The sequence below is a fragment of the Miniopterus schreibersii genome (assembly GCF_964146895.1).
Source record: "Miniopterus schreibersii genome assembly, chromosome: 1".
NCBI lineage: Eukaryota > Metazoa > Chordata > Mammalia > Chiroptera > Miniopteridae > Miniopterus > Miniopterus schreibersii.
In genome coordinates this window covers 166,876,854-166,897,293 of record NC_138101.1, presented here as the reverse complement: position 1 = coordinate 166,897,293, position 20,440 = coordinate 166,876,854, and the positions used below count along the sequence as shown (strand labels likewise).

The window sequence follows — 20,440 nt, the reverse complement described above, 5'->3', positions numbered from 1 at the left end:
TAGGGGACCTGGGATATCTGAGCTGCGCCTCCCTGACCTACATTTTTTGAGCCACGCATGAGCCAGGGAGGCAGTGTCCCCGGCTCGCTGCTTCGGATCGAGCCCCCCGCCGGAGCGCAGCCCCGCACGGGGGGAGTGGGCCGTGCGGCGGGGGGCAGGGGGGCCGTTCTCCATCGCTAGTCAGCCTCAACAGGTAAGGGAGGTGTTTTCAGTTCTTCCCCGTGCTGGCTGGCACCGGCCCAGAGCTATTAAAATTCCTCCAAGGTGTGGCTCAGGGTGGGGTAGGTAGGGGAGGTATGTCCATCCAAAAGCCTTACTAGACTGTTAGGTTTAAGCTGCATATGAAAATACAGACACGCAGAACGAGCTGGAGAAAGTTTCTGAGTAAAAGCCACTGCACTGCCCCCCCGCCCCCCCCAAACCAGAGCATCGGGGGACGTGCTTGGCTCGCTTCTGGTCGGAGCCTGCGAACGGGTTAAGGGCGCCTGCAGACTCCCGGGAGCCCAGTAGGAGCGGCTGGCTGTGCCGGACGTTACGGGGTCTGTCACTTTTGTGGGATGTTCACGGAGCAGGCCTGGGCATTTTAGTTTCTGAAGTTTTCACGTCCACACCTCACTCCCCAGCTGCGGGAGGGCGGCACGTCTCACCGCCCCAAGGCTCCTGGACTCGCTCCAGGCGTGGGGAGGGGGCCGGAGGGACTTTGTTCCCTGAAAATGACCTTGCCCTGGGAATTTCCTGTGCGGGTTTCTCACGGACAAGCCCCCGCCGCGGGCTGGAAGCGCAGACACCCGCCGCCGCGGGCCCCCCAAGCCTGAGGCGCGCGCGGGGAAGGGAGCGCCCTGCCCACCCGCTCCCCCGGCTCCCCCTCCTCAGGTCCCGCCGAGAGCCCGGATGTTGGATTCGATCCCTTCGCCCGGTCCTTCATTTCCATAAAAGGACAGCGGCTCCGCGGGGCTGAGATTGCTGCCGCCGCGGGCGCCCCCCGCCTCCCGCGCGCCGCCGCCCCCGCGCTCCCCGCCCCGCCCCCAGCCCGAGGCGGCGCGGCCCCCAGCCCCGAGCGCGGCGCGGGGACGGCGGGGGAGGGGGCGGCCGGCCCGCTGCGGGCGGCTCGGCGGGGCGGGGGCGGAGGGAGCGGGCGCGGCCAGCTCGGCCGGACTCGGGCGGAGGGGGCGGGGAGAGGGGTGGAGCACCGGGAGGGAGGCGAGGGGCCGCGGCGACGGGACTCCATTAGTCGCTCCGGCCGGGAGGCTTCGCTTCGCCGGCTGAGGCGGGGGACCGGACGCGCTGCCCCGCGAGCCACCGCCCCCAAGCTTGTTGCTGCGCCAGCCGCAGGTCGGGAGCGTGAGGGGCGCGCGGTGAGGGGCCGGGACGCGGGTGGGACCTGAGGGGAGCGCGGGTGGGCGGGAGGAGGAGGAGGAATGTGGAGCGCGGCGGCGTCGCGGGGCCGGGCGCCGCCAGCAGGCCGGCAGGTGAAGCCCGCCGCGGTCCGCTAGGCGGGGGCCGGGGCGTCGGGGCCGCCCAGGGCGGGCGCGGGGCGCGGGGCGCAGCCCTCAGGCGGGCCGCGCGGGGGCGCGGGGCGCAGCCCGCAGCCGGGCCCCGCCGCCGCGGTCCTCCCAAGTCGGTGCGGAAAGCCCGGGGTCTTGCGCCGTCTCCCGGCCCGCGGCCGCCTCCGCGGATTCGGTGGGATTTGCCTCGCCTGGGAGGAGTGACGCTTACGAGAGCCATTTCCTCCGTGCGCGCAGGAAGGAGCCATGGCTCTGGACGGGATAAGGATGCCAGATGGCTGCTATGCGGATGGGACGTGGGAACTGAGTGTTCATGTGACGGACCTGAACCGCGATGTCACCCTCAGAGTGACCGGGGAGGTGCACATCGGCGGGGTGATGCTCAAGTTGGTGGAAAAACTCGGTGAGTAGCATCCCAGCCGCGTCCAAGGAGCGACCACCCAGACTCGGGGCGGGGGGGGGTGGGGGCCTTCGACTGGGGGAGGGGTGGGTTTTAGAAACCTTGGTTGGCGTCCCACAAATACTTCTTTAAAAAGTGTGATCTTTCAGTGCTTAAGCAAATAGACCCTTTTCCCTTTTGCATCTCGTTTTGTGTTGTTACTCTGGAATTTTCATAAGCTGGTTCCAGCCTACTAATTCATAAATTCAATTGGGTAGTTACCCGGGAAATTTTAATTCTTTACAGTTGGTGAGTTCGCATTAAAAGAAATGAGAAAAGTGCGCAAGTGGATGTCGAGAAGGGGATAGTACAGGGTGTGTGGTTATCAGTGACTTATCTCCGGTTTACCTGAATGTTGGTGACACTTGGTATTCAGGATGATGCAAAGTCTATTTAAGAATAAACTGTACCGGGAAATGTGCAACTTCTGGCGCCAATGCGAGGCTTCTGTAGCTGTACTACCGTGTGATGGAGTGGATTAAAATAATGTTCCAGTCATCCGCTCTTAAAGGGGTGGGGCAGCGTTTGACTATCTATAGTCCGTGCTTTGAGTAAGCTATTTCCAGCGTTCAATTTTATATTAATAAGCGAGTGAAAGAAGTTTGTGTTTTAAAAAAAAAGACATTAAGCTAATTCGAGATCAACAGTATTTGCATGGGTACAGATACAGAGTTGATTTAAAACGGACTCGATTTTAAATAGGAGGGTGTCCAACAATATGAAGTGTTAAGGAAATTTCCCAGTACACATTTTGTGTAACGGGTGAAACCATTTTCAGCTGGAAGAAGCTACTGAAATGACTCAATACATAATTTTATCACAAGAGCAATGCTGGGAGGACAGTCTTCCTGAGCACTGAAGTGCCTTTTTATGTAGTACAGCTCTGGTAAGGTGATACGTGTGGCATATTGGGCTTTTGGATTTTTTTTTTTTTTTTTAAATAGCATTCCTTCAGGCCACTCTGGATAAGTAGAGAAGTGGTATTAATCAGGAAATTTATTTCTCACCAAGGGATTATTGTATATCTACCGTATAAGTTTACTGGAATAGTGCCCCAAAGCAAATTTGCAAAATAAGGCAGAGTTCATTTAGGTGGACTGTCTTTGTATCCCTGCAGGAAATTTAATTATTGAAGTGCCTAAAAGAAGCTCCTTACAAGGTAGCCGCCTCCTCCAGGACTGCATTGTTTAGCTCTCTGAGACAGCCCAGGAAAGAGATCCCCCAGGGGTAGCCCTTTGAAAATGAGGTTTTGCTGTGTGTAGTTTATCCAATTAACTGGTGGTTAACATTTTTCTCATCTCATTTGAATAGATCTATCGCTGCAAAATATTTGTGAACCTTTTAAGTCCACTAGTGTGGGATTATTTACGAAGAAAATATCAAATATAATTGTTCGTATTTCCTTTGTTTTCAGAGGAAACAAGCATTTACATCAGATTGCTTTATAGAGGATAAAAGGACTTTATTAATAACAGTGGTTTCAGCAGGAGATGTTTCTTATTAGGAAGAAGGAGCTGTTGAAGGTGACTGAGACAACTTGTAGTTCTTGAAAGCCAGCCTTTAATGAATAAATAATGACTTCTATATTTGTATTGCATTGATTAGAATTGCTTATTACAGAATCACAGGCATAAATAGAAGTACAGAGAATAAACTATTTGCAGAGAGAACTGATGTTAATTTTAAGTGACTATAATCTTAATCTTGTAGTGTTCATGTATTTTTAATTTTTTATTTAGGGAAAAGAAGCCCAGCATGGTAGAAAATGCTGTGTACATGGAAATCTTGCATTTTTCTTGAACTGAATCAGTACTGATCCTCTTAATATCTTGACTTCCAAATAGAAAGTGCTATCAACATTCTGACTTTTTCCCTGTGCGGTATAAGTAGAGCAAAAGGATTTTTTGCTCCTGGCTTTAAGATTAGATACTTTGAATGGTAACGTATTTTGTTACCCGTTGGCAAGTAAATAGGGAAGAAATTCAGTAGAGCAGTATTTAAACTTTATAAGTCAGCCTAGTAAATTTAGAAAAGAACTTGACAATTCTTCAGAGTTGCTTAAAACTGAAACGACCTGCCTTCTGAAGCCCTAAATTGTGTCAATGAAGGTGTCAAAGGGCAGACTGAATGGCTACTTGTTAGCAGTAGCTAAAGTAGATCAAAGCAGCTTGCAGAGTCTAAATGATAAGAGGTGGAGATTATGGTAAGAGTAAGATGGCAGAGGGTCTTGTGTCTCGGGGATTGCAGAGCAGGGATGGACAGTTAGCAGAACCAATTAGCTACTGTAGCCTTGGAACAGTTACAGCATTCATCTGGGACCTCAAACTCCAAATGCCTGTATGATATACCCTTGTTCTCATTCGAGTGTGTATAAATACCAGAGTATTATGTTTTAAGGCTATCTTCCCATATAATCAGTGATAGCAGTTGTTTCTCTGGGATTAATGGATTTTACGATGACTCCTCCCCTGAACATTGTATATTAAAATTTTGTGTGTGTGTGCACATGGGGAATTTTCTGGGAAGAGGCTTAGTTTTCCATTAGATTCTCAAACAGCCTATGATCAAAAAAAGGTATGACACAACTCTGGATTGGCCCTTTAGGGTCAGCCTTATTGTGAAGGTTCAGTGTTCATTCCAGACTTAGGCAGTTTAATTAAGCAAGCTAAAAAAAGTAAATAATGCTTCCTTGGTATGTGTCAGCAACATCTTTGTATTTAGTTAGAATTTTATAAAGAATTTTAGCTCCTCAGTTAAGGTCATTAAGCTATGATTCTTAGATATATGACTTTAATTCAGAGATCTGCAAGGTCCCTTTTAAGTCTTAGTATAAAACACATTTATCATTCTGCACTATCTTTTAAAAGAAAGCAAAGAATGTGTGCCATAAAGTGGGCTTTAGAGAAATATATTGCGATGTGACAGAAATGTTTGCCTCTGTGACTAAGTCTAGGCTGATATTAAACAAATGGTCTCAACATTGATCCCCTTCATGTTTATATCATTTTGAACATGAAAAATTACTTCGACATTTTTGTTTTTTAGGAATACAAATTGAAAGCTTTAAATGCAATTTTAAAAATTTATTGTATGTTTTGTTAAAAACAATTTTCAAACCTGAATAGTGTTTTTTTATTTTAAAGTAAAGGATTAAAATATAAAACATCAGGGATAAGAATTATAAAAATAAGATATCAGAGAATAGGATTGTAAAGTAATTGTGTTCAAAAATAGATTTTGTAAAGAAGAGGCTCAGTTTTATGGGCTTCTCTGAGGTTCTCTGGAGATCATTGAGGAGTATTAAAACTGTTCTCTGTAGGATTTAGGGCTTAGTCAGGATTGAGGATTCTAAATTCCAAGGAGATACTTTGTTTCAGTGCAGTTTAGTATCACTTTATAAAAATTGTCTCTTTAAAGCTTCTGTGTATAATTAAATTTTTACCTTTCTAAAAAAGAGTAAGAAATTTTTTATAACATGAAACTCACTAAATGGAAGTCTCCAGCCAACTCTATGAGCTTGAAGAGGGACGATTAGACTGTGGTTTCTTAAGTGTCTTCTAGCTCTGATTATGAGTAGGAAGAATGTAGAAATTGGCTTAGATCAGGTTAAATGATAATCCAGAGGAGAAAATATAAATTGAGGGACTCAAGAGTAACTAAAAAGAAATGTACTATGGAATTGACTTTCAAAAATTTGAGGAATAGTTTCTGAATGTAGCCTTTAGAAAGAAGTTGTCCTTGCTTTAAAGTGTGTTATGTTCTTGCCACAGTAATGAAATGAGTACATTTATGTTGGAGTTGTATGTTAAAATAGAGTTAGGTTGGGAAGTTATCACACATGATCAAGAAAAAGAAATTTTAGTTAAAATGATCCTTAAAATTCTGTTAAAGTGACTTTTTTTTTTTTTTTTGGTCCTCACTTGAGGACTGTGCTTTTATTGATCTTTGGGGGGTGAGGGGAGGAGAGAGAGAGAAACATGAATCAGTTGCCTGGAATGGAATCTGCAACCTGGGTGTGTATCCTGACTGGGAATTGAACCTGTGACCTTTCAGTGTGCTGGATGACACTAACCGCTGAACCACACCGGCCAGGGCTCTTAAAGTGATCTTAAAGTATGGTATACATTCATTCTATTTCATAGAAGGGCGAAATAGCTAGTTTTTCCTTTAGAAACTACAAAACTAAATTTCTTTAGTTGAGTACCAGATGAAGTTGGCTTGCATTAAGGGCTTTGTTACAGGAAAACACTTTTAAGTACGAGGATTAGAGCTGGGTAAGATGCAGACAGGAGGCATAGGTAACTGGACAGCTCCCTTCTCATACTTGTGCTTAGTGCCTGTCACTCCTTGGGGAAGGTATGGTTATGTGGTGGAATGGTGTCTATGATGTTGAAATCATCGGTTTTCCCCCCCTGAGGGCTTATGGTTAAATTAACGGAAATAAAATGCCTATTTTGGTACAACCTCACTGCATTCATAGTGAAATATGTGAAGATTATAAAAAATGTAAAAAAAAATTTTGGGGTGGAGTGAGAGAAACATTTAATAGTGAAATCATATATATTAAAGTGAACTGAATTTACATATGTACTATTTGATAGCAAGTTTATTCAGTGTTAAGAATACCATTAATGATCCATAGGAACTGGATATTGAATTTTATGTTTCTTAGCAAATTTTAAGCTCCTTAAAAATAGAGGACACTATGTAAGTTTTAATAAAATTCTGATAGCACCTAATAAAGTGTGAGCTGTTCCTTGGGTACATTATGTCTTGTTTGTTGCCATGTTTTACACTTTATTTTTTAAAAAATCAGCAAATACTGTTTGAATCTAGCTAGCTTTAACTTTTTTATAGAGGCACTAAAAAGAATATATGTTTTTTGGGGCTTTTTGTTAATCCTTACTGGAGAGGTGAGGATATTTTTTTCACATATTCTTTAGAGAGAGTGGAAGGTAGGAGGTAGGGAGGGAGAGGAGAGGAAGAGAGAGCCACATCGATGTGAGAGAGAGACATCTATTGGTTGCCTCCCGCATGCGCCCCAACTAGCGCCGGGGATTGAGCCTGCAACCACGGTACATGTCCTTGGCCAAAATCGAACCCGGGACCCTTCAGTCTGTGGGCTGATGCTCTTAACCAGCTAGGACTATTTTACCCTTTTTAATAAGATTCTTTATCAGTGCAAATTTCACTTCAGAATGTTTTTATAGGTACTTTGTCATATACTTTGTCTTTAAAGTTCAATTTTTTTCTAAGCTTACTGTTAAACGAGATAATATTTTTAGACATCATTTGGTATAGCTTTCCCATGTCACCTGTCTTCAGGCTTTAGTAGATGCTATGGATTACACAGAATAGCAAGAAACGATTGGGCCCTGCTACTTATTGGTGTGATAATGGACAATTAATCTAACCTGAGTGGGTTTTGACATCTGTAAAATGGAAATTAAAGAAAAACAAACTTCCTCATAGGTTTTGGTGAAAATTAAGAGATAATATATGTAGCCCGGCCAGGCGTGGCTCAGCGGTTAAGCGTTGACCTAGGATCCAGGCGATCAGGGTTCGATTCCCGATCAGGGTTCGATTCCCGGTCAGGGCACATGCCCGGGTTGCGGGCTGCGGCTGATCAATGACTCTCTCATCATTGAAGTTTCTGTCTCTCTCTCACCCTCTCCTTTCCTCTCTCTGAAATCAATAAGGATATATTTAAAAAACAAAAAACAAAACAAAGTTGCATTTAAAAAAAAAGATAATATATGTAGAAATGCATTATATAAACGATTAGTGTTATGCAAATGATAGTGGCTATTTTCTAAGTAATGTTGACATTCTCGAGTATTCTGAACTGGAAGAAAACAGAAAGGGAGTTAAAGTGTAATACAGACTTTAATTTTTTTATTGTTTTTTAGAATTTCTTACTGATTTTTAGGAAGGAAGGGAGAGGGAGAGAGGGAAACATCCCTGTAGCAGCAAAACATCAATCAGCTGCCTCCTGTATGCCCCCTACTGGGGATCTAGTCCCAAACCCGGGTATGTGCCCTGACCAGGATTGGAACTGGCAGCCTTTTGGTGCACAGGACAGCGCCCACCCAGCTAAGCCACACCGGCCAGGGCAAGACTCTTTAATTTCAACAGCTTTCAGCTTTAATGGTGAGGAATTGTACTCCTCGGGAGCTTAGTCTGGTACTGTTTTGTGTTCTCACCCTCTAAGTAACAAGAAAAATAACTGTCATTCCACCCTTTCATGTTCACACACACGCCTGCCTGTATAATGTAGCCAAGAGCTATTTACTGTTTTCATGAGGCTTCTGAAATGGAATGAAGCAGTAAGTGAATGATGGTATTTTGGAGATTTGAAAAATGTATAACCATGAAGGCTTCACTAGTAAATTAATTCTTTACTTAATACATTTTATAAGAGCAATGTTATAACAAAGAAATGATACAAAATTGTTTCTTGGCATATGAAAACATTGGGCCCATTTAGAAATTAATGAAAGTTTTTATTCTTTTACTGAAATAAAAATTATAATGCCAGTGCTATGGTATGTTACAAAATGGTACATATGCCCAGTGTGAGGTAAACAAATCTTCCAAAAGAATATATTAAAAGAATGTTTTAAAATTGAGATGTGACATTTTACACTTGGATTTGTGGTTACAAATTTATAGCCATTATAATCCATTCCTAAAGAATTATTTGTGTAATTACTGCATTTTTTTCTTGTTAGTTTTTTCATAATGTCAAGCTTACTGTGGCTTAAAAGAGATAATATGTGTGGAAATGCATTACATAAACATTTGGCAAAATTCATTCTCTTTAGTATAATGTGTTGAGTTTTGACCAGTGCATACTGTCATGTTAAACTACCATAATCAAGATATAGAGCCCTGCCAGCATGGCTCAGTGGTTGAGCATTGACCAGGAGATGGGGGTTTGATTCCCGGTCAGGGCACATGACTGGGTTGCAGGCTCGATCCCCAGTAGGGGGCGTGCAGGAGGCAGCTGATGAATGACTCATCATTGATGTTTCTCTCTCTCTCTCTCCCTCTCCGTTCCTCTTTCTGAAATCAATAAAGACATATTAAAAAATATATAGAACTTTTCCAATACTCCAAAAAACTTTCCTTGTTACTTTACAATCAGCCCACCCCCTCCACTCCAGCTCCTGAAAACCAATGATAGTTTGCCTTTTCTAGAAGGTTCTATAAACGAAATCATACACTATGTAGCCTTCCGTCTGGTTTCTTTCACTTAGCATAATACATTTTATTGTATTAAAAAATTATTTGTGTGTGTGTGTGTGTGTATCAGTAGTGTTTGTTGTTTTTTTGCTGAGTAGTAGGCCATTTTATGGATGTGCATTATAGTTTATTTACCAGTTGAAAGGCATTTGTTTTGTTTCCATTTTTTGGAGATTATGAATAAGGCTGCTATAAGTATTTGTGTGAATATGTATGTATTTTCATTTCTGTTGGATTAACTACCTAGAAGTGGGATTGCTGGGTAGCATCCTAAGTATATGCTTAAATTTACAAGAAACTGCCAAACTTTTCCAGTGTGGCCACAGCATTTTGTATGCCTGTCAGCACTGTATGGGGGCGAAAAAAAAGTTGTATGAGAATCCCAGTTACTCTGAGTCCTCTCCCAGCACTCAGTATTGTCATGTGTTTTTGCTATTTTTGTTTAATTTTAGCCAGTTTATTAAGTATATAGTGGTTCTCATGATTTTAATTCACATTTCCCTAATGATTAATGATGTTGGGGAGCTTTTCACTGCTTATATGACATCTTATGTCTTCTTAGTGAAGTGTCTTCATATCTTCCGCCTTTTTAAAAAAATTTGTTTTTGTTGTTTCTAAGATTTATCTTTATTGTTGAAAGTATTACAGGTATCCCTCTTTTTCCCCATTGACCCCCTCCACCCTGCACCCACTCCCCAAAATTGTTTTTTTCTTAATTGAGTTTGAGTTCTATATATATTATAGATACAGGTCCTTTATCACATAGTTATGTTTTGCAATATTTCCTCCTAGTCTATGGCTTGTGTTATTTCCTTAACACAGTATCTTTCAAAGAGCAGAGTTTTAAATTTTGATGTTCATTCAATCAGTTTTTTCTTTTGTGGTTTGAACTTTTAAAAAAAATTGTCATAGCCCTGCCCTGTTTGGCTTAGTGGTTAGAGCGTCAGCCTGCGGACCTAGGGGTCCCAGGTTCGATTCCCAGTCAAGGACACACACCTTGGTTGCAGTTTGATCCCCATCTGACGGGCCTTGTGGGGGAGGCAACCAATCCATGTGTCTCACATCAACATTTCTCTCTCTCTCCCTCCCACACTCTAAAAAGCAATGGAAAAAATATCCTCAGATGAGGATTGAAAAAAAATTGTCATAGATAAGAAATCTACCTATTCTAGGTCACAAAGATTTTGTTCTCTAAGTTGTATAGCTTGTGTTTATTTTTATATATTAAAAGAAGGAATGTAGGATGTACAGTAGTGATTACGCATCAGAAAGGAAATAATTGCATTACATTAATTTAAAATTAATTATTATTTTAATTTGGTAGATTCTGAGGTATAAAATAATAGTCCAGTGAAAATGATTCATTATTAATCTACTGGAAAACTTAATATTTAGAACTTAACTCATGAAAATGGACCAGTAGTGAAGCATCTTTGAATAATAGTTTCAGATATTAATGTTCTTAAAGAAGTAAGTCTGGGTTCCAATCCTGGCCATACCACTTAATAGGTAAATGGTGGTGGTTTTTTAAGACAGGGTTTTCAATATTCAGAATATCAGTTTCCTTATCTGTACAGTACAGGTAAAGAATTAAGTTCCCTTTACTTCATAATGTATTAGTTTCCTTATCTATACAGTATATAGATAAACAGTTTTGATTCCTTTACTTTGTAATGCATTAAGAGTTTTTTAGAATTGTTTTTGCAAGTATGATAACCCTCTAAACTATAGAAGATACCGTCCTAAAACAGTACTATTGTGCCCTGGCTGGTGGGCGCAGTGGTTAGAGCATCGGCCCGAAGGGTTGAGGGTTCGACTTCTGGTCAAGGGCATGTACCTGGGTTGCAGGTTCAATCCCAGACCCTGACCGGGGATCATGCGGGAGGCAACCAATCGATGTGTTTCTCTCACATCGATGTTTCTCTTTCTCTCTCCCACCTGCCCTCCCTCCCTTCCACTCACTCTAAAAAATAAATAAACGGAAAAAATATCCTCAGGTGAGGATTAAGAAAAAAATTAAAATTAAAAAAAATAAAAGAAAGTTACTCCTTCCAAGTAAATAAAACAATATCATTGTGGATCAAAGGGTCATTATACAAATGCTGGTCTACTCTTCTTCACTGAGAATGTTCCACTGGTAAAATGCTTTGAAAATTTAATTTTCTGGTATTTTCTCTCAATTTCAGTTCTGCTTCTCAGTGAATTAGTGTACCTGAGAGAAGAAAATAAGCAGTAAAGGCTTAAAATGTGAGGTTTACATTTGGATTTCCTTTTCTTTTATGATTCAGTTTTCCGACTTGATTATTTGCTTATAGAGGGACCAGCCAGCTTCAGTGTATCCTTGGAAGACTCTCACACAGTTTTCAAAGTTAGGAGCTGATAACCTCTAACCCAGAGGAGGTCACATCTGCTTTAGAATCTGTAGTCAGTCTTTTCTCACGTATTTAACTATATTATTTATTTGTTGAATCTTCACCCAGGACATGCTTGGAGGGAAGGAGGGGAGAGGAAGGGAGGGAAAGAGAGAGAGAGAGAGACATCGATGTGAGAAACATCAATCTGTTGCCTTCTATATGCTCCCCAACTGGGGATCAAACCTGCAACCCAGGCATGAATGTGCCTTGACTGGGAATTGAACCAGGTGCACAGGATGATGCTCAACCAACTGAGCCACTCTGGCCAGGCTTAACTATGCTGTTTTTATATTATGCTGGAACTAAAAATCACATCAGGTGTTTTCAAGATCAATTGTAATTTCAAGGCATCAGTGTAATGATGCTTTTGATACCTTTTTCTTAACGGAACACTCAGGGTTATGAATAAAACACCAGTAAAGTGCCAGCATTTTTTTCCCCCCTCTAACATTTTTTTTCTTTTTTATTGAATTTTATGGGGATGACATTGGTTAATAAAATTATATAGGTTTCAGGTGTACAATTCTATAATACATCATCTGTATATTGTATGATCCCCACCCCAAGAAAGTGCAAACATTATTGATTGTAGATGATGTCTATTGGATCAGTGCCTTCCAGCTTAATGTTTCTTAATGTAGTTCCTTAAATTCAGATTTAAGAATCTCATAACCTTGAAATTAAAAATAACTTGAAAAAAGGCAAACAGTTGCTGTATCAATTTCAGAAGTTTTATGCAAGGTGTTGATGAATTTTGTGGCTGTGATAGTTTTCTTGGGGTGCATGACTCGGGGAAGAGCAGTCCACTTGTCACAATTGTGACTTCACCGTACTCTAGCTGTACAGCCTTGGGCTGTGTGACCTACTTGTCTGTGCCTCAGATTTCTTATCTATAAAATGGGGATAGTAATAGTATGTCTATAATAGGATTATTATAAGGATTAAGTTAGTTAATACATGTGAAGTGTTTAGAGTGGCCATATAAATGCAGCTATGATGATGATGATGATGGTGGTGATGATTGCAGACTAGGCTATTTTAGTGGTATATTTCCCCCTTTTACTGAGCTATCAAAATAATAGTATTTTACAAAAGATTGAGAATGTGTCTTTTATAAAGGTAAGCCAAATAGTTATTCTTTAATATATTAGGAATTAAGTATTTCACCTTTATTGCACTACCTTGCAATCACTATTGGTAATATTAAAAAGATTTTATATTCTTATATATAAGTATATATAAATATATACATATGATAATGAGTAAACTATGTTAAAAAGGAGAGTATTTCCAGTACATTTTATATTCTGGTTTTTATTTTTAATAATATATCTTTATTGATTTCAGAGAGAGGAAAGGAGAGGGAGAGAGAGAGAGAGAGAGAAACATCAATGATGAGAGAGTCATTGATTGAACCCACAACCTGGGCATGTGCCCTGACAGGGAATCGAACCCCGATCTCCTGGATCCTAGGTCGATGCTCAACCGCTGAGCCACGCCCGGCCGGGCTATATTCTGGTTTTTAAAGGTGAACTTTGTTAGTGTTTAAGAACTTAGTCTAATGCCCGGCGGGGCGGGGCTCAGAGGTTGAGCGTCCACCTAGGATCCAGGCGATTGGGGTTCGATTCCCAGTCAGGGCACATGCCAGGGTTGCGGGCTGGATCCCCAGTCGGGGGTGTGCAGGAGGCAGCCGATCAATGACTCTCTCATCATTGATGTTTCTATCTCTCTCTCCCTCTCCTTTCCTCTCTCTGAAATCAATAAAGATATATTTTTTTAAAAAAGAACTTAGTCTAAGACATGGCCAGCTAATAGTTTTATATGACCTTGGCATGTTGTTGTTAACATCTCCTGATTGTTTAATCCAACTTAACCTTAGTTTACTTACCTGTTATTTGAAGTTAATGTAGGAGCTAAGTATGGTACTAAAAGGAGTAACAGAATCCCTGGCAGTTAGTAGAGGGAATACAGTTAGAGCTCAATAAAATGTTATCCTCAGTTATCCTTCAAATACTGTGTAAACCTAAAACAAATTTGATTTGTAGATTGAAGAAGTTAATCTAATTAATTTATTTTCATTGTGCTTATATAGTATTTAACCAGAAACCTCTTCTTACTTTTTTAAAATAAATTTTGTATAATGGTTCTGAACTCTGAATATGTTCCCTAAAGTCCAGTTGTCTGGGTTTGAACACTGTCTACATCACCTGTAAGCTTTGTGACCTTGTGCCAAGTTATTTGACATTGCTGTGACTTGGTTTCCTTTTAAGTGAAATGGGGATAATAATATATTTACCTCATAGATTGTTGTGAGGATTAAATGACTATATATAAGCTTGGTACATAGCAAGTAGTAGTTACAATAATAATTATTATTTTATTGAGATCCTAATGGAACTCTGGGCTATCTCTTAAATATCTTAAGAGTTTGGGGGAATAAATGCCTTAAAGAACTTAGACTAGGAAAGAGGAGCTTTAGCATGAGATGTAACATTCATGTGTAAATGTGCCTGCATAAAGATAATTCTATATGCTCACTCTATTTTTGATAGATTATAGAGGCATATAGTATGAGACTTCTGTGGGGATATGAATTTGACCTCATCAGTAGCAGCAGAAGCAAATATTTGTGGAAGGCCGAACATTACATTAGGTAATGGGACATAGTCTTCACTCAAAATGTGAGCAGTTTTCTAGTACCAAAATGAAAACAAAAGATTGCTTTAAGTTGATGGTCTGGACGTGAAGTGCCAAATAAGTGGTACAGGAAGATGCTGGAGATTTAGCAGCATGATCAATGACTGGCCTTATTTGAAGGAGGGTCAGGGTGAAAAGTTAGGAAGAAAGGCATTCCAGGTTGAGGATTGCTGTGTTTATGGTGTATTGGAGACTAGCTTAGAGAAGTAGAAGATAAGATTATAGAGAGGAGACAAAGCTAAATGAGGAAATTATAGTCTATTAGTCCTTCACTCACCCACCCACTTAATATTTTAAATGAGGACCTACTGAGTGCAAGACACTATATTATGAATAGGAGAGAGAACATGTGAACAAAATGAACTCATTCCTTAGCCTCATTCAACTGGAAGTCTTAGGGGCAAGACAGTCTTTAAATAATTTATTGCTATAATGTGATGAAATTATATGAAATTGAAATAGTTATGGGAGCATGTACCCAGGAACCTGACCTAATGTGTAGGGGGAAGATTTCTAGAGGAAATTACTTTTAAGCTGAAAGCTGAAGGTGGAGTAAGAATTAGAAGGATGGCAAAGGATGTTAAGCATGGGGATATGAGGTGGAGAAAACAGTAGGTTGGGAGAAGATGAGAAGTTCCAGAAAGAGGTGGAGTGAGGGAGGGTGACCTTATGAAGTACTGAAAGAAGTTTAATGATGGAGGAGCTGTCCTGGGGAACCAGTGGCTTGACAGGCATAAGAGATGAACAAGTACTTAAAGTGCTTTGTAAACCAGGTTTAAAGTACTGTATTGTAATAAGAACTTTGAGATACTATTAAGAGATTTTTAAACAGGGAGAGACATCAGATTTTTACAAATTGAAGCTCCTCAGGTACATGTAAGTTAATAACAGAAGATACAAGCAATAATAAGCCTCTTGGATTCCAAGAAATGCTTTTTCCAGTAGTCTACACTCTAGTCCTGTATCAGGATTTGTTGGTAGTTTCTGAGATAAGTTTAAAATATCAAAGGCAATAAAATATTCTAAGTGATTTCTTTTTTGAACTAATGAATGGCTTATACCTTTGATCGCCTTCAAAAGACAAATCCTGTTAGCACCTCTGAGTCAAGTATTAGCCAATGAATTCAGCCCTGATGTTACTCTCAGAATTTGTCAGATGTTGACATTGTATGGACTCTGAGTCCAGTCTTCCAGGAACCAAGCCAAGTTGAACCAAATAAGTAGTAAGCCTTCCTTCCGGATTGGGTAGAAAGTCACCCGCCCTCTGGAAATGAGTAATTGGCATACTTTCTACGTGTCCGAATTCTTTAATGGTGCACCTGGGTTATGTGATCTGATAATACTTCTTAACTACTTTAAGTTAGTACATTTTGTAGTATCAAATATTAAACAAATTGGTAGACATTATTTGGGGTTTGTAAGTAACTTCAAAAGATGATTTTGTTTTGATGAATGAATTCCTTGATTTTCAGTCAGTAAGCTATGTCAAAGAAATATCCATTTGCCAACTTGTTACCAGAAGTTTATTTTCTAAATGTTTTGCCTCATTGGTCAACCCATCTGCTTTAGTCAGTCATCGAAGCCTTAAAAGTTTGCTGAAACTCCACTGGAATTTTACTGGGTTGCAGACCTTTGCCTTCAAGATTGTTTGAAATCTACCCCACAGTAGTCCTCTTACCAGTGCAGGTTGCTTAGCTCTGAGGTGGGAAAGGCAGGTAGGTGCTCAATTAAGGGAGGGAGGGAAGTAAATACAGTTCTCACGTGATGCATATCTCATTTCTCGTTGCTTGTTGGTCCCTCTGACGAGAGCTGGTATTTCCACTTTATTTAATGATCTCTTTACCTCCCTGTAGATGGGCAACATGTCTTCTTTCTCATCCCTAAATGCTTAAATTTTCTGTAAGATATGTGAAGGACAATCAGTAAGATTTTACTGTGAAATATAAATGAATCTTAACATTAGTCCTTTGTCCTCAGATCCATTATGTCCAAACCTGCTTCTCTTCTGAGTAACTTTACCTTGGTTAATGATTGATATTTAAGAACGCCACTTCTGAAGTCACACTGATCTGGATTCAAGTTCTACTCCTATGTATACTAGCTTCATCCCTTGGCCAAGTTGTACAACTTCTGTCTTTCGGTTTTCTCATCTCTAAAACAGGGATTATAATAGTATTTTCTGCTTAGTGTTTTTGTGAGCATATGTTAAGTGCTGCTGGTATGTACTAAATGTTTAATAAACAAATCTTAGTGCTGTTACTATTATCCATTTAATTTTCAAGCTCTAGGAACTTCCTAGCTTTCCTCTTCACCTTCCAGCTGTCCTCTCTCATCTGAAATCAATATAAGTAAAACCTGTGATTCTAACCTAGACACATCTCTCATACTTGGCTTCTCTTCAGCTTCTGCTTTAGGTCAGCTCCAGCTTGCAGAATATTGCCGTACTTTTCTTGCTGCCAGGCTCTTCCTTTTTCTGATTTTCCATAATCCCATCGTAACTACCTTCATACAACAACCTGATTGAGAAGCCTGCATTTTCTATAAGACAATCACTCTTAGCACTTGTTGGAGCTCCCCCATCTCTTAAGACCCAGGTAAAACGTCACCTCTTCTTCAGAGCCTAATTAAGTTTTCCTATTTAAAGTTGGTTGCTCCTGTGGCATTTTGTTCTTTTATCTGTTTAGCTCATTTTACTTGTCTGTGTCCCTCCCCTGGACTATTAAGTGCCTCTAGGATGGGAAGTCTTACTAGTTTTATATTCCCATGGCCTAGCTTCGTATCTGGCATATGATAAGTACTTAGAAAATGTTTATTAATTCATTTATTGATTGTGTACCTGAAGAGCAACACACTTCATTCATTTTGCCGCCTCTTTTCCTGATAAAGAAAGAACAGGAAGGCACATTCTTAAAAGCAAGGGAGGGGGAATCCTCAGCTTTCTCAACTCTGAAATTCAAAGATGGGAAGACAGAGACCAAAAGGCTGGAGAGTAAGGAGTTTTTAAGAAAAAGGATTGTGATTCTAGAGTGAAATTACTATTTGAAGTCCTTTATATTTCAGGAAATATGAAGGATAACATTATAGAGTTAATTTTTAAAACGTATTTAAGCATTCATTTACTTGTAGACTGCGGCCTTACGTATTATTGACAATAATATCATTAGAAACATTAGAAGATTTGTTTGTTTCAGGAATTGAAGAGGAAAGCAAAAGCTAAAGCTTTTCTATCGTCAGTAGCTTAGTAAAGGAAAGAAACCTTGGACTAAGACAACAAAGTGTAGCTGGGAAAGGGGAGGAGGCAGGTTAATTCTTGGAGTTTGTGGAAAGAGGACTGGGGAGTAGCCAGCTGCCTTACTTTAGCAGGAAGTCCTTGTCTCCCTCACAATTTTCCAGCAATATGTGCTCTCTTGCCTTCTAGTCCACACTCTGCAGGCGCCACTGCTAGTACTTATACTTCAAGTTGAAGCATTAACCCCAAACACTTTATGATCAGTATAGTTTAATATTGCTAGTAATATACTTTGGGTGATTTTAGATTGGGTAACAGCCCTATTGTTTATAATATTTCTCTGGTGAGTCAGAATTCTAAGACAAACAAATGAATGTAACATAGTGACTTTGCATAATCGGGATTATCTTGAGCGAAGTAATTCATTTGTTTTAGAAGTTGGGAGAAAGAAGAGGAAGTCAGTTTGATTCCCCATGTCTAGGGGAATTTCTGCTGCATTTGTAGTTATATAGAAGCATGTTTTAATTCTGAAGTCGAAGAAGATAAAATGGATTTTTTGTTTGTTTGTTAATCTTCACCCAAGGATATATTTTCCATTGATTTTTTTTTTTAGAGAGAGTTGGCGGGGGGAGAAACATCAATATGAGAGAGACACATTGATGGGTTTGCCTCCTGCATGTGTCCCAACTGGGCTGGGGATTGTGCCCCAACCTGCATCCCAGGTACGTGCCCTTGACCTGGAATCAAACCTCGACCCTTCAGTGGGTAAGCCGATGCTCTAACCACTTGGCTACACAGGCCAGGGAGATAAAATGGACTTTTGAACGTACAATTAAATTAACAAGTCTTACATATTTTTTTCTTTTTTTCTTTTTTAATATACTTTTATTGGTTTCAGAGAGAGGAGAAGGGAGAGAGAGAGGTAGAAACATCAGTGATGAGGGAGAGGCATTGATCGGCTGCCTCCTGCATGCCCCCTGCACGCCCCCTGCTGGGGATGGAGCCAGCAGCCTGGGCTTGTGCCCTGATCAGGAATTGAACCTTGATCTCCTGGATCATAAGTCGATGCTCAGCTGCTGAGCCATGCTGGCCGGGCTATGTTATTTTTCTTGATGGTTTAAGAATAATTTCCTTGTTGGGACTAATGTTTTCTTAGAGTAATGGACTACCTGTAACATTTTCAGTATGAGGATCCATTCATTTATCAAATGTTATGTGCCAGGCACTGAGCTAGGTGGTAGGAATACAGGGTGGAGCAAAAGTAGGTTCACAGTCATGAGTACAAAAAACATAGAGTTTATTCTTGTATTTATTATTTATTAATTATAAATAGAACGCATTATTTTCCATACAGAAAACTGTAAACTTACTTTTGCCCCACCCTGTACAATGGTGATCGAAATAGACTCTGTCCTTGTCTTCTGAGAGTTTATAACATAGTAGGGGAGAAAGACACATCCCCTCCTATGAAGAAACAAATGAATGTAAGTTTTAATAAGTGCTACCACGGTGTACTGAAATAGAGAATAATGAAGGACATAGGGGAAGGCTTGTCTTCCCTAAGGTGGTCAAGGAAGGCTTCTCTGAGAACATGGAATTTAAACTGAACTTTGAAAGATGAGAGGGAATTAGAGATTCACAAGCATAATAGCATGTTCAAAGCCACTGAGGCAGGAAAGAGCTTATTTCTTAGACAGTTCTTAGAGTAAGAAGGCTGCAAGTGAGGCTGAAGTAGAAAAAGAGTAGCACAGGATAAATTCAGAGTAGACGGACCATATTGTGTGGGGCTTTGTAGACGATGATAGGCATTTGGATTTTTTCTACATGCAGCTGGAAGCAGTTGAAGGATTTTCATCAGGGGAATGGCATGGAAGTGTTGAATAGGTCACCTTGGCTGTTGTGTGGAAAGTACTGAGAGGAAGCAAGGAGACCTGATAGGAGGCTGTTGCTGTACTCGTTGGAAGAGATGATGGCTTGAAATAGCGTGGTGCAGTGGAGATTGAAGTGGGGATTTTTGGAAGTGAAACGGAAGGGCTTGCTGATAAATGTGGGGAACACAGGAAAACAAGAATCCATTCCGTTTAGATTTCTCACTTGAGCAACTGGGTTGATGGTTAGTGCTATTTTGTAACAGTAGGGATAGGAGAAGACTGGTTTTAAATTTGGAGATATTAAGTTTGAGATGCCTGTGAGACATCCAGGCGGAGATGTGGGCTAGACAGTGGGGTGTATAAGCTGGCGCTCCAAGCAGAAGGTTGGGCTGGAGATACAAATTAGGCAGGTAGCATGCCATGTAAGGCCGTGGGGATGGGTGAGCTGTCTAGGGAGCCATTGTTGGGAGAGAAGTGCATGGCTCGTTGAAGGTGGAAAGGGCAGCAGAGCAGAGACAGCAGGATTGGTTTCCGATGAGTAGGAAGAGATTTGCTTCTTTCCTCATAACAAAAGGCACGCGACCCATTGGGGTACAGATGGAAGGAGCGCTATAGATTTGGTTGGCATATAGGTGAAACATTTCCAGTCTGGTGGCTTCTGTATTTTCTGAAGTAGAATTCATGGCTGTCTGCCGAGAAGGAGGACACTCAGGAGTTTGAGGAAGTTTGAGATGTTTGAAATACAGTGGTGGACAGAAGGAGCAGAGTGGGATTGCCCCCTGGTGTATCTTGGACCCTGTTGACCATAAATTTATAGTAATTGTTTCAATCTGCCTAGTTGTGAAATGAAGAAGGAAAAATCCTCTAAATTTGGTAGATGAGTGGCTGGGTGGTATAGTAAATGGTGTGTGTGTGGGGGGGGGGGTGTTGAAAGTCTTATTTTGAGGTTAGGAGGACACTGGCCCATGATGTCTGGTCTGGTCAGTTTGCTTGCCAGTAGTGTCAGACCAGACTGCTTAGTTTTGTTACTATAGCTCTGG

General features: G+C 40.9%; 1 protein-coding gene across 7 annotated transcripts in view; it reads left to right on the top strand.

The window, feature by feature from the left end:
* The first annotated feature begins 1,171 nt into the window (after positions 1-1,171).
* FERMT2 (FERM domain containing kindlin 2) overlaps positions 1,172-20,440 on the top strand; it is a 64,058-nt gene continuing 44,789 nt past the window's right edge. For 3 of the 7 annotated variants that reach the window (XM_081160635.1, XM_081160634.1, XM_081160632.1), the window contains exons 1-2: positions 1,172-1,332; positions 1,743-1,908. In XM_081160635.1, coding sequence (XP_081016761.1) covers positions 1,752-1,908 — 157 coding nt within the window. In that variant the 5' untranslated portion in view covers positions 1,172-1,332; positions 1,743-1,751. Of the gene's footprint in view, positions 1,356-1,742; positions 1,909-20,440 lie in introns of all 7 variants that reach the window. The other 4 variants (XM_081160636.1, XM_081160633.1, XM_081160638.1 and 1 more) reach the window with 2 other exon arrangements.